Source organism: Cricetulus griseus, chromosome 6 (assembly GCF_003668045.3).
Source record: "Cricetulus griseus strain 17A/GY chromosome 6, alternate assembly CriGri-PICRH-1.0, whole genome shotgun sequence".
NCBI classification, from domain to species: Eukaryota; Metazoa; Chordata; class Mammalia; order Rodentia; family Cricetidae; genus Cricetulus; species Cricetulus griseus.
The window spans coordinates 66,879,319-66,894,398 of NC_048599.1; the positions used below are offsets into that span (position 1 = coordinate 66,879,319).

General features: G+C 34.8%; 1 protein-coding gene and 1 pseudogene across 1 annotated transcript; both read left to right on the forward strand.

Annotated features, from left to right (window-relative positions):
- The first annotated feature begins 4,272 nt into the window (after positions 1-4,272).
- LOC100756484 (olfactory receptor 4F6) lies at positions 4,273-5,211 on the forward strand. Its single transcript, XM_027421029.1, has one exon. It carries the CDS (start codon positions 4,273-4,275, stop codon positions 5,209-5,211), a length of 939 nt encoding a protein of 312 aa, XP_027276830.1.
- Positions 5,212-6,642: 1,431 nt separating this feature from the next.
- On the forward strand, positions 6,643-12,272 carry LOC100757068 (annotated as a pseudogene).
- Positions 12,273-15,080: the final 2,808 nt, after the last annotated feature.

Sequence of the window (15,080 nt, forward strand, 5' to 3'; positions counted from 1 at the left end):
ACTAAGATCTTTTTTTTTTTTTTTTTCGAGACAGGGTTTCTCTGTGGCTTTGGAGGCTGTCCTGGAACTAGGTCTTGTAGACCAGGCTGGTCTCGAACTCACAGAGATCCATCTGCCTCTGCATTCCGAGTGCTGGGATTAAAGGTGTGAGGCAACAATGGCCAGCCACTAGCTAAGATCATGAAAACTTGTTTTAACATGACTTTCTTCAGATCAGCCATAGGTATATTATAATTTCCAGAATAGCAATTGATAATTCTTCTGGAATCAGTTTTCACTAGCTTTAAGATGGGCCAATAAAATAGTATCAATCATGATCAAAAATATTAACATCAGTTATCCTTATTTTTATGTAATTGTCAACCTCATACTCACTTAATTTACCCTGGACCAGGATTTATAAAAAAGATACACTCCCTGCTTTTCAGAAGCTTATGGACTTAGTATAGCTCTAAGAGAATAGTCATTGTAAATTGTATTATGGAATAGGAAATATAACATGTTTACAAGAATGATGTTATGAAATAGAGGAAGGGTATCTAATCCATCAGTATAAAGGCATTCTTGATGAATTTACATAGGAGAGAGGTTTAGCAATAAGAAGTATCCAGCCTAGTAAAAATATTAAGTAAATTTTTAGGAAAATAAGGAAACATGTACAGTCATAAGAGAACAAAGGATGTTTGAGATGGACTAGGAAGAGGCTGGGGAGATAGACAGAAGAACTTTACAAGAACTTTTCTACTATACAAAACTGTCTGCAAGCGTAATTCACTTGAGATTTTAAGCAGTGAGTAGAGCAGGGAAGCAGCAAGAAATATTCCACTGGTGTGCTTTTTAACCTCTTCCCATTTAGTGTTTATGGTATTCCTTCTTCCTTGTTTCTATTTTCTCCTGTTTCTTTCTGCCTGGTGTCCATATACCATTTCCTCTTCTCTTTTTGATTTTCACCTACTTCCTTATTAGTGTCAGTTAACTAAAGGATGGGTATATTTTAGAGAAAAACAACAATAGGCTGCTCAGAAACTTGAGTTTAATGTTATTGATAAAACTCTTGCTGAGAATGGTCATTATTAAGTGAATTGTGATATTTCATGAGAAAAACACTGTTTTCATATTGATATTCTTTGTTATAATTTCTAAAGTGTGTTAGAATGGTTCTGACATTACTATATTGAATTTGTAAGACTATTTGTCTTATCTTCTTCTTTGATAAAATAATTAACATTTTATTTGACAGCATGTAAAGTTGTTTAGCCATCTGAATAATACATAAATATAAACTTATGAGGTAAAAGCCACATGGGAGTATTTCCAGATTCTCCAATGGTACTTAATGTGCATTCTTGGACATTGATTCTCATTCAAATAAAAATTTCCCATTACTAATTCTATTACTAATTCTCCCATCTTCAAATTGGAATATTTCCAGATTTACATATGTTAAATGACTTAATCTAATAACCTCAAACTATTCCATTGCATATATGTACAGTTACATAGCTAATAGATTTACAGATATATATTATATAAATAATATGTATGATATAGTTCATATAATAAATATTTCTTACTTATGCATAAATCTTATATTGGCATTAGTTTTCTAGAAATCAACCTGGTAACTCATTTTAATAAATGTTTTTAACTTATAATACAAGAGTGAATGACATTTTTGTTTTGTGCTGGAGTATTGATAATACTGAGAATTTTATCATCTTTTGTGAATTACTTTCATAATTATGCTGATTGCTAAACTAAATTCTAGCATTGTATTAATGACTGATGTGGATGATACTTAATAAGCATATTGGCCATTGTGTGTCTGTATTATGAGTTACTTACACACACCTTCCTTCTTCTTAAAATTAGATCTACTCTTTGCAGTGTGAATATTTTGGTCCTTTTATCGACTATAGTACTACAAATGATGATAGTTTTCCAAGCTAAAAGTAACAAAGAATAGTTTGACATAAAAAAGAAAGTCAAAGTAAACCGGTAAGTTGCCCAATCAATGAGAAACAAAAAATAAATGCACTAGATTGTTTCCCATTAGTGCTTGTTCATATAGTGGGTATGTTTATTCATGTGTGGATGGATATATATGTGGATGCAAGAGAATAATGATGGTTGCTGTTCCTCAAATGCCATCTGCCTTGGTTTTGTTTTAGTATGTGTGAGAGAGACAGGGTCTCTCACATGTCCTAGGCTCACAAATTTGTTTAGACTGGCTTACCCAGTGAAATTTAGGGATCTACCTGTCTGAGTACTGGAATTACAAATGCACATCACTATGTTTGGGTTTTTAACCAGGGTTCCTAGGGTGAAATTTAGGATCTCGTGCCTGCACAGCAAGTACTTACCCATCTCTCCACCCCTGACTTTTGATCTTGATGCTTTCTCATACATTTCCTTTGGAAATACGGAATGTACAACTTTTTAATTCTGAATATACTTGCTTTGGGTTCTTCACAATGAATGATCACAACTTTTAGGACTAATTAAAGCTCCTTTGATGAAAAAATATAGTTATTTACCTTTGTGATTGTGCCTTCATCCCTTGCTTAGCTTTTGTCTTGAATTTAAATTATAAAGATTTAACTGATACATAAAAAATGTACAGGCTGTGAATTCTTTGTCAAAAGTACATGTAAGTATATATTGTGTGTTATCGAAATCGGGGTTAACCTACATATCCTCTCAAATATTTGTCATAGCTTTGGGAGAAAATACTATTTTTCTTTTCTGGTTCAATAACAAACTGATTGCTGAATTCTGCTCTTATGTTTCCCAGTCACCATCTGTAATCATCACTAAATGGCTTTTTAAAAATCTCTGCAGTGTTTTGTTTGCTTTGGTATCTACTCCTATGTTCTAACCATCATGATTTCTTTTCATGCCTGATTTTGCTGCACAAAACTATTTTCTAACTCCAATGAGTTCCTCGTGTTTGCATCAATGAATATGAAATATAAATATTTTTTTTCAGGTGGATCCAGGCTTGGTAAAAAAATGGCACATAGGACAGAGGTGACATGAAAATGAATCATTGTAAGTGCTGAGTCTAGAGGCAAGCTTGGTAGTATGATTAGAAGTGGGGAAACCATGGCAGTCCCTTATATGTGGGCTAAACAGAAATTATTTGATTTGGTTGCCTAAAAATTAAGTAATCAACAGGTTAAGACAGAAAATGCTAGTTGTTATTTTAGGTTATATGAAATTTCTTTTACTTGTTCTTTTTGGAACTACAGAGATGTCAACTTTGTATGACTTAAACTATTAAATGCATCTATAGGGATAGGCAAATAACAAATAAGCATGACAGAATCATCCTGTTTTTCTTAGAAATGTAGCCCTTAAATACAAGCTTCTTAGGTATTCTGTCTCATACAAATTTTTATTAAAAATGAATTATCCACCTCTTTATATAATATTGCTTTTCATTTCCCTGTAGTTGAATTCTGATATTCTTCTAAAGGTGTCTGTTAAAAAAATTATATCAAGTAACATTCCAATTGTCAATGTATGAAACTGTCTTTTCCCCTGTGCCTTTATTAACAGAACTTCATCAGATTATGAAGAATTTGATGACGAAGATGGAAATCAGTAACCTTGGCCTTCTGTTTACTTTTCCTCAGATAGTACAAAAGTGAATTTTCCATTTCCATGGTGACTGTGAGATTGTTCTTAGAATAAAATGTTTTTAATGCAAGTGCTTACTTTACTCTTGATGTGCTTCCCTTGTGCCATGGTCATTGCAGAGGATATTTTAAACCTTGAACACTCAAATTCCTCTACAGTGATAATAGCTACTATTTGGCAGATTGTAGGCAGGCACCAGTGATATAAACCAACCCTTTTCCTGTGTTTTTTCTTCATATTAGAAGATCTTTATTTGCATTTAAAGTTGTTTACTCTTCAGTTATTCAGTCTGCTTGCAATTCTGCCAGAAATAGCATCAAGGTCTTACCAAAGGACATAACATAGTTTTTGGAGTATAGTACATACTCATAATGGAAATTAGTAGAATGGAGACATTTATTACTCAAAATATGGAAGATCATGAAGAATTATTTTATTATTATGTATTTTGAGGCAATTTAAGTGTGTTTTTTCAATAGTTTATTTTGAATTATACTTTCAATAACCAATCATTTTATTGTAATGAGTTCACAAATAAAACATTACGCTGATTGGTTATTATTTTACGATTTCTGGTAACTGCTTTGCCTGTTTTGTTTTGGGTATTATAGATAAATCAAGAAAGATACAATGAATGAAGCAAATTCCTCTGAAGTATCTGAGTTTATATTCCTGGGATTATCAGTCTACAGATCAACACAATATTTCCTCTTTGCATTTTCTACACTATCATATGCTACAATTTTTCTAGGAAATCTCTCAGTTGCGCTTACAGTTATCTTTGACTCTCATTTACATTCACCCATGTACTTCCTTCTAGCTAATCTTTCATTTGTTGACTTATGTTTTTCTACCTCAACTGTTCCTAAATTGATTTTTGATCTGTACTCCAGCCATAATACCATCTCATTCCAGGGCTGTATCTTCCAGATGTTTTTCCTTCATGTCATGGGGGGATGTGAGATGATGTTGTTGGTAGCCATGGCCTGGGACAGATATGTGGCCATATGTAAACCCCTCCACTACCTGACTATCATGAGTCCACGGACATGCCTTTTGCTTCTGATTGGTTCCTGGATTATTGGTCTCATTCACTCAGTGGGTCAATTAGCTTTTGTTATCCATTTGCCTTTTTGTGGTTCTAATGAGATAGATAGTTTTTATTGTGACCTTCCTAGGTTCATCAAACTGGCTTGCATAGATACCTACAAAATGGAGTTCTTGGTTACTGCTGACAGTGGATTAATTTCTGTCACTACCTTCTTCTTGTTGATTTTCTCCTACATTTTCATACTGTTCACTGTATGGAAACAGTCCTTGGGCAGTTTGTCAAAGGCCCTCTCTACTCTTTCTGCTCACATCTCTGTGGTGGTTTTGTTCTTTGGACCATGCATCTTCATGTACTTGTGGCCATTTGCGACTGTACCAGTGGATAAGTTTCTTGCCATTCTGGACTTCTTGATTACACCCATCCTGAACCCTGCTATTTATACTCTGAGGAACAAAGACATGAAGGTAGCAATGAAGAAACTGAGTAAACAGCTCCTGAGAAGCAAAAGTATCTGCTAAATTCTTCACAAGAATATACAACCTGAATACTGTATTGTAAACACAAAAGTAAAATTATCTCCTCTGTCTTGATATAATTTATTATTCCTCTTCCAACAGCTTGATAAACTGGAATAATTTATTTCAAGTTGATAATGAAATGCTCTCATCTTCATTGGTTATTAGCTATATAATATTAAATATTTATTCGTTGTTTTTGTTTATATATTGCATTTTTGTTACTTATTTATTTATTTAAAAAGCAGTAGTGTAAATAAAAGTAACAAATTATCCATTATTTTCACACCTGAAAAATTCATCATTTCCTTCCTGACTTTTCTCGAATTATTTTTCTTATTATTTGGAGATAAGTTTAGTCAAAGCTGTTGTCAAACCTAAAATCCTCCTGGATTACCCTCCTGAACACTAGGGTTAAAATGTGCACTATTATTTCTTGCTTGCTTTTCACTTTTTGTGAGTGATGAATGGTGAGACTATACTGTGTGGATAAAGGTCAGCAGGAAGAGTAGATAGCTGTAATATGGATTCTAGTGGGAAACATGGAGTGAAAGGGGTGCAGAGAGAAGGAAGTAAGGTAGAAAGGATTTCCTTTCAGGGCCACGTTTGGAGAGATGAACTTATGTAGTAGTTGGGGGTGGAGTAGCCGATGCTGCTGCTTCAAAAACTAGCAGCTCCTGGGGAGGGGAGAAGAAGGATGTTCAAAGGGGTGTAGTGAAAAATGGAGGAAGAAGAAGAAGAAGAAGAAGAAGAAGAAGAAGAAGAAGAAGAAGAAGAAGAAGAAGGAAAAGAAGAAGGAGGAGGAGGAGGAGGAGGAGAAGAAGAAGAAGGAGAAGGAGGAGAAGGAGGAGAAGAAGGAGAAGAAGGAGAAGAAGAAGAAGAAGAAGAAGAAGAAGAAGAAGAAGAAGAAGAAGAAGAAGAAGAAGAAGAAGAAGAAGAAGAAGAAGAAGACAAAGGTTGTCTTAAAGTTGTATGAGTATAGAAGAGAAAATAAGAGGGAAGGCTGGAGAGGGAAGTAAGGAGTGGGAGAAGGGAGTGAGAGATGGAAGCTGAGAAGGGCTCTGTCTATAGGGAGGGTGACATGGGTATTTAATAGAACTCAGATTCGTTTTCCTGCAGAGAGATGGCCAGAAGTGTCCTGTACATGCTCAATGAACTCCCTTAAACTCCTGTGATCTATAGTTCAGGAGGCTCGCTCCTGTAAATGCATACACAAACTTTTACAAGTGTTGCTTGGCAACCTGTAGACAATCAACTGTACCCCGGGTGTCAGAAGCTATTTCCCCCACCCTACAAACTAGGTTGGGGATGTTGTGGCCATATCTTGATTTTCCATAAGCTGATACAGAGTTTGGGAATTAGTGGGTCTAGGGATAAGTCCTTTGGAAAATCTGAAGGGTCAGGAACAGGCAGGTGAAACCGGTAGCTTCAACCATGAAGAACTTGGTTCATGCAATTAAGGAAAAGATACCTATGGCTTTTTGCGATGTCCCATGAAAAAACTTTCTGTACTTTTTACGTGATATGAAAATTGTTTCTGTCCCCAATGAACCCAGATACAAACCTCTCAAAAAGATTCACCAGGCTGCAAGTGATGGTGATGCCGAGAGACTGCAGAGAATGATAAATCTTGGGAAACACAGTGTACGTGACAGAAACTATAAGCAAAGCTAACAAGGCCTTGTGAGCTGGAGGAAGGGGCCTGCATGGAAGATGTGAAATGGCTTCGGTTATGTCCAATGACAGGGTAGGGGAACCAGGAAAAGGGAGGGCTTCTCTGTGTTCTGTCTCCTGTGGCTCCTGAGCAGTGTCTCATGACTTGCACAACAGAAGGAGGTTCTTATTCCAGATAGTCCAGCCCCGCCTACAAATTTACCCTGATAAATCACAAATTTATCAAGTTGTTTATTCACTAATAACATGAACACCTACTATGTAGCATTCATATTGTACTATTCTTAAAACCTTTCTGCTTTGCTCCTCTTCTAAGCAAATTTAGAGACTTTAAGTCCAGTTTAGAATCCTTAAAATTATTAATACTTAAACATATCAGAGAAAAAATATTATCATATAATTTTGTGTACTTGAAACCTTGTTTACTGAGTAGGGTGAATATTAAACTGAATTGTCAAGTGCAGGCAACTATTCTAGATATTTTGCATAATTCCTATTGATGCATCACCACAGTTTTCTACTATTAACTACTATTTTTGATATTTGCTTTACTGATGAGAGAATTGATTCATAGAAAGTCTAAGTAGTTTGTAGCAAAGTCTGTTATAATTAAATTATATTTTAATTATTATTAATTATAAAATAATTATTACTTAAGTTCTATTTAATTATTTATTATAAAATTAATATAAGCCTATGGTTTATAATTAAAACAATGCCTTAACAATGCTTTTCTGCTTCTGGTTGGGAATATTGCTCAGTGGCAGATTAATTTCTAAACATGGAAGGAGGTCATGTGCTCAGTTCACAGCACCATACAAAAGACACCATCAAAATGTTGCTTCTTTATGAATATAGTAATACAAGCTAAAATTTCCATTTTTTTTCACAAGGACTTACAAATTTGTTCAGAAGGTGGAAGAATTACAGATCATTCAATGCTTAATAATTATGTGCCATTTAATATTTTATTATTACATGAGTAAATGTTAAATTTAGGATAGTGTTCTAGAATTTCATTTAAAATTCCTCATTTCCATAGGACTGCTCTGCACTTTGGTTGTGCCTATGGCAAGGTAGAAGTGCTCAGTGTTCTACTGAAAAATAATTGTGACATTGATGCCATTGACATGAACTCTGTCACACCTCTGATGAAGGTATATACAGCTATGCAAATCTAGCATAATGTAGACTCGATTTAAATGATTATAAAATAAACTTAGTCCATGAACATGTCACCACTTGGTGAACTCTATGTATTGTTTCTATTGAATTTTTTGAACAAGCAATCTGTTTCTTGGTATATTTCCTAGGCTGCACAAAACTGGACATATGAATGTGTGCATAATTTGTTGAAGCATGGTGCTGATCCAAATCGGATGGTCAAAGATGGCAATACTTCTCTTCACTATATGGTGTCTGAAGACAACTAGACTCTGGCTAAATGCTTGATTAAATATAGTGCAGACATGGAACAAAAGAACAAGGTGTGATTCACAGCACGGTAGTTCCCTAGTAATCTGAAATACGTGTGTGTGTGTGTGTGTGTGTGTGTGTGTGTGTGTGTGTGTGTGTGTATTCTAATGGTAATACATGTAGGATTGACTTTGCATGTTAGAAATTCAAGCATTCCTTGATGAAAATTCTTTGAAATAGCTTAATTGTTTAAAATTATGACTTCAAATAGGGATATATTGAAAGAAATGTTATAGTGTAGATCTTTCTAGCATCGCACGTGGGGTAGTATTTGTGAAAACACCAGGTTTGCTATACTTATTCAAGGTGAAGCTTTTCTTTTTATGATGTTTTTCACTAAAACTTGTGTCTAACTTCTGAGAGGTAACACAATTCGAGAGCAAAACTTCCCTTGCTAATGAAACTGTTTCAAAATGCTAGTGAAACAAAAGAATTTGTGACAAATTTTAAATATTAGTGCTGTTGACAAATAATATCAGATGATATGTTTCTCTGTGTTAAGAGTCAATCAATGAATACAATACAGAACCAGAACCTAGTCAGTAATTAGGCAATTGAAGGAATCATGAAAATTATTATTATTTTCCACTTATTATTTTAATGAATATTTTTCATTTATTTTGATCACAATCTTTCCCATACCCCAATTCCTTCCAGATCCCCACCAATCCACTTTCTTACCTACCCAACTTCTTGACATCCTACACATACACACACACACACACACACACACACACAAAACCACCAACAAAAACCAAAAACCAAAAATCAAAACTAAAGAATTATTTTACTATGAGATGATATGCATTGCTACGGTGTCTTCTGTTTGAGGAGGAGTCAGTACTAGTTTGCTGAAGTTACTGAGTTACAAATATGCCTGTAGTTTAATCTGAGGAGCACTCTGTGGATATCAAACAGGTAGTGAATATGTGGTAGTTATATGGAAAATCAGAGGAAAAATCAAAGAATTTATTGCCACATTTCTCTTTCTTTTGAAAAATGACTGCCACTTAGGTCAAAACATAACTTCCATTCTCAAATCTAGCATGCATGGATTGGGAGGAGAAGGAGATAGAATTTGCGTTTTTGCATATTAAAAGTGAAATGTGATCCTAGCTGCTTGTTCCCTGTCTGCTCCCATTAAGGGAGTTCTTTCTCTTTTCAGTGATATGAGTAAATGGTGAGGTAACTAGCCATGTGGATTAGAAATGAGGCAGCTCCCTAGTTCTAGAATTGTATGTCTAATGACCTCAAGAGAAGTTTGGACATTTGTATTACAAGTAGAGGTTTCTATACAGAGTTTGAATCTTTAAATTAATTAGTCATGGGCAACAGTGAATTAAGGACAGTGTTGTAAACCAACTGAATTATTTTGCTTTAATTCTCTTAAAGTACTAATGACACATTTCAATAATACTAAGGGAAAACAGAATGCAAATGAGGTGTAAATTAACAAAAGTTTGAAAATTGCTGGGTCAATGTAAGAGTTTCTATTTCCATTGGGGTAAATATCATTTTACAAAACATAAAAACATGAACCTTATAGAGATGATTTCACATGTAAATATTGGTTTATACAAACCAGTTGGAGAAAACACACACTGGAAAGATAAAAACTCAGTATGGTCCTTGGATATCAGTAGTTTCCTCCAGGAACTGAGTGTACTGCTAAGCCTCAAGATACTCATTCAGAAACCTGCTTATCAAGTTGCTCTTAAAGAATCGAATCCCAGACCTACAAGATAGCTATGCTAGCAAACGGGTTTATTACTGAGCTTAATAACCTGAATTTAACCTCCAGGACTCACCCCTGTAAATTTTCCTCTCATTTCCAAAAGTGAGTTTAGTTTCCCTATGAATGTATGTTCACCTTTGTACCTAAACAATACATACAATAAGTTAATAAAAGTAATGTAAAAACAAGATTCAAACCCAGTTGGCCTTAAACATATATTGCTGTTCATTGTCTACACAGATGGCCATGTGTGGTACAAGTGTACCTCATTTCAAAATATTGATGTGGATATAAAGAATACAGATAATTCACACCCAAACCTTTTGCTACTATGTGTTTGAGGATGTAGATATTGATGCAAAGATACAGCATCTACCCTCAAGAATGTTTTGCAGAAACTCAGAACAATTACATGATGCCATATATTAAATGCTATGGTAGAGGGAAATATTTGTAGAACAAACACAGTTTTAAAACCATCTTTGGAAGGGAGTATGTGGATTTCATATGTTACATGTGGGTAGATAACGGGCTTTTCAGTGAGAAGGAATATGTAGTGAACAGCAAGGGAAGAAGGTGCTTATTCTCTCTAGCAAGCATTTAAGACCCAATTCAGTTAAACATTGCAATGATTTGGGACTGGAGATTGTTTTGTTTTGCAGGATGGCTTTATACCACTTTTACAGGCTCTCAAGGAAAACAAAATAGAGATGGTAACATTTTTAGTAAAGAATGGCGCAAATATACATGTATTTGATGAGATGAAAAGGTATTGTTGTTTGAATTTTTAAAAAATATGAGTGGCATTCTGAAATAACAATCACACAACCAAAAAATATCAAATTGATGGGAAAGAAGACTGACTTATAGGGATTCAGTGAGAAGTTATCAACTAGTCATTAGTCCAATTAATTAGGCAAGCAAGCAATAAGTTGAAGTGAGCAATACAAAATATTTATAATAAGTTTCATATACCTGTATCATATTGATGAATGCTTCTTATTTGTTCTTTTGTTTGTTTGGACAGCTGATCTTATGGATTTGCAGTTGGTTTTACTAATTTTTAAAGAACTTTTGGACTTTTCAATTAACTTTGCTTTATAACAAAATTTAATAATTTTAAATGTTTTCCTCTATTCTTATATGGTTGTCCTATAAAATTCCATATTAATCTTTAAAAGAGTTGACAATCACATAATATTCTATGGCTCCCATCTTTCAATTCCCTTTGAAGAAAAATGAGGTCAGATTATCCTTTGATGACAAAGAATTGCTATTGCAAGATGATGATTAGTCCCATCCCTTTTGTCCTATACAATTGGTATTGATGTGTTTATATTTATATAGTATTGGGAATGGTAAGCAAATTCACTTCATTAGGAGACACATTAATGAAGCTAAGTCATCGGTGAGTAGGTACAGGTCTATAGATAACTTAGTTAAAATGTGAGATACCTAGTAGTTGCTAGGTGTGTGATCTGCTAGTGTTGGATATCATCAAATATGAAAAGGAAAATAATACCCTGGAAAGGCTTCCATGAGGTCACTTATGAAACATTTAGTGCAGTGCATAGCACATTATCATCATTACTAATTGTAGCTACAATGGATTTTATTATTAACAGAATATTTCATAATGTTTTTATTGTTTAAATAATGAAAAGAGCTTCCAATTATCTGATAGTTATTCATTCAGTAATTATGTTACACTAAACCAGAGAAAATGGAAACATCTTCATTTAAGTCCTTATCTACTTAAGAAAAATAACTTTTATATACTTAGATTATATCAAAGGTGAAATGTCTAAGAATTCTACTAAGGATATATGACATACCAATACAGACTTTCCATCCATTTTCTTCTTTTATTTTTGGACACAGAATATAAAGCTGAATCCTTGTAACTATTAATATTTATATGTATATAAGGCAGAATTGCAAACAGACAGACAAGTTATTAAATTTGTAAAATATATCAAATTATTAACAATTTTAATTAAAGTACCTTATAATGAAGCTATTTCTGTGTTATTTCAGAAACACACTCTTATATGCCATAAGATGGGATTCAAAAGATATGGTGAGTCTACTTCTCAATGAAGGCATTGACTTTTTCTTCAAAGATGTGTTTGGATGGACTGCATTACGTTATGCTATTGAAGGCACAAGTAAATGGTAGATGTTTGCATTAGAATGCTAATAAACACTAACTTGTAGTTCACATTAATCACAAAGTCTTCATCTTCCTCACATAATATATCATTGTTGACTCTAGGTTGTAAAGTGGGAAATTACCAATACGGAGCCAAGCAGAAATATAAGGGTATTTAATAGGGAAAAGCCTTTCTTATAGAGCAGCTTAGCCAGCTGGTGTGGCAGCAGTCTGTACAGCAAGCTGACAAAGGAAACTGAAAGTGCCCAGCCACCTGCCTCACTCCTCTAGATCCCCTGAACAGGCCCTCGGAGGCGTGGTCAGGCAGACCTGTAGCCAGGCCCTAAGCAGGCATGGCTACAGGTTCCCCTACAATTCCCCTTTTAGTCTAAAAGAGGACTAAAACTTAACAGTGTAAAGTATCCAAAATTAACAATCATAAAAGTGAAATATAAGAAGATACAACAATCTGTTTATGTCACATCCTAACTATCTATTTTAACTAAATCCTAAAGTCATCTGAAAGAGGTGTACAAGCCTGAAAAACCTCCTTCCAATCCCAACCATAAACAATAGGAAGCTATCCCTAACTAGTTATGTACACTATCCTAAATGACAACAAAGGGGAAAAGGGGCATAGCATCCTCCAAGTTACTTCCTGCTGAAATGGGACGATGATAGCCTTGTGGGGTCCTGTAGAAGAAAATGTTACTATAGTGAAAGTCTTGAATGGATTGTATCCAGTCCATGTTAGATGAGATTTGCTTGATTGAAGATCTCGCTTGAAATCCTCAACTTGATTGAAGTCAGTACCTGAAGCTTGAAAGGGAGTGTGAGTTGAAATGCAGCAAGTTGGATCCAGTGCAGTCAAGGAGGTGTGGCCCATTTTCTTTCCGGGGTGTCTAGGGATTGCTGTCAGGCAGGTCTTCATTGGTTGTGTGGGACTCAAACATAAACAGTTAGCAGAGAAATGTTTGCTTGTGTATGTACACATGCTGGGAAAGGCAACCATGGGAGAATAACAATTATGAGAGAGTGTACACCTTGAAAGAAAGATCTAAGAAAAGACAAAGCCAGAACACAAATTCTTCTTTATTCTGTATTACATCAATTGGTTTCTTGATACAATACAGAAACACTAAAGTTTAGTTAAATAAAGTGATTGGATTTTAGAGGAGGAAAGTCAAATCCACCTCTAAATCCAGCATTGGTTTAATTGAATAGGGACTAGGAAATAAAGAGAAATAGAGTTCTCTGAGAGACAGCTGTAAAGTTTACCCTATGGCATGTTCCTTTTGTTTGATGGTCATATCTACCTTTTCTTCATAAGCATCTACCCATGGAGTGTCTTTTTGCCTTCTGGAGATGAGTTTTCCTGTGAAGATAAGAGCAAAACACTTCCCTTTCCTTTGGGAGGTTTCTATTTAGTTTATAAGATATACCTTAGTAGAATACCTGTCATTTCTCCTCGTGGAGAGGTTTGTCTTTTTCAACTCAAATCTTGATCAACTTTGATGGTATCCAAAGTTTTTCTTCTCCTGTGGAAACCAATGCAAAAGCCCTACCACAATGTAACACATGTCCTGGTTTCCATACAGAGGTTAGTACATCTTTGAAGTATACTGGCTGATTCAGTTCGGCAGTTTTCTCCATAGTCCAGTGTCTTTCAGCAGCTGTTTGTCCATCTCATTGGCATTAAGAAAGTTTAGTGTTAATAAAGCATTATGCAACCTATGTTTGGGGGGTTTAGTCTACCAAGATTGTTTGTTGAGCATCTCCTTTAGTGTCCTTTTACATCTCTCAACCACTGCTTGTCCTGTAGGATTGTGTAGTATACCGGTAACATGCTTTATGTTATAATATTTGAAAAATTGATCCAATTTTGTAGAGACATATGCTGGAGAATTGTCAGTTTTTATTTGTGCAGGTATACCCATAACTGCCATCACCTCTATCAGGTGTGTAATAACAGAATCATCTTTTTCAGAGTTAAGAGCAGTAGCCCATTGGAACCCTGAGAATGTGTCTATAGCATGATGCACATATTTCAAATTTCCAAATTCTGCAAAGTGAAAGACATCCATCTGCCAAACCTCATTTCTCTGAATGCCCTTAGGATTACAACCTGCTGGCAATGGAGTTTGATTATAAAAGGAACAAGTAGGACAATTTCTCACTATCTCCTTGGCTTGTTGCCAAGTGATGGAGAAGTCCTTTTTCAAACCTTTGCTATTTACTTGATGTTTCTTATGAAATTCTGAGGCTTCTAGCACACTTCCAATTAATAAATGACCAATCTCATCATTGCCTTGTGCTAGTGGTCCTGGAGGACCCGTATGGGATCTGATATGTGTATATAGGATTACTTCTGTTTCTGATAGTTTCCTGTAATTGTAAAAACAGAGAATTAATTCTGTATTATCAGGAACAAATTCTGCAGTCTCAATGTATAACAGCACTCTCTCTGCATATTGAGAATCAGTAACTATATTAAGAGGTTCTGTAAAATCCATGAGTACCATGAGAATGGCATATAATTCTGCCTTCTTTACAGATGTATATGGACTTTGAACTACTTTACTTACCTCACCTGCTTTATAACCTGCCTTACATGATTTGTTGGCATCAGTATAAAAGGTAAGAACTCCAGAAATGGTAGTTTGTCTTACAATATGTGGAAGAATCCAGACTGTCTTTTTTATGAATTTGATTCTGTCAGTTTTTGGATAATTATTGTTAATTGTTCCCAAAAAGTCAGTAAGAGCTATTTGTCAATATTCATTATCCTTCCACAAGGAGGAAATTTCTTCATTAGTTAAAGGAAGTAGAAGAAAT

What these genes read in the sequence shown, in the direction of transcription:
- LOC100756484 (XM_027421029.1), top strand. Translation starts at nt 4,273, where the DNA reads ATGAATGAAGCAAATTCCTCTGAAGTATCTGAGTTTATATTCCTGGGA.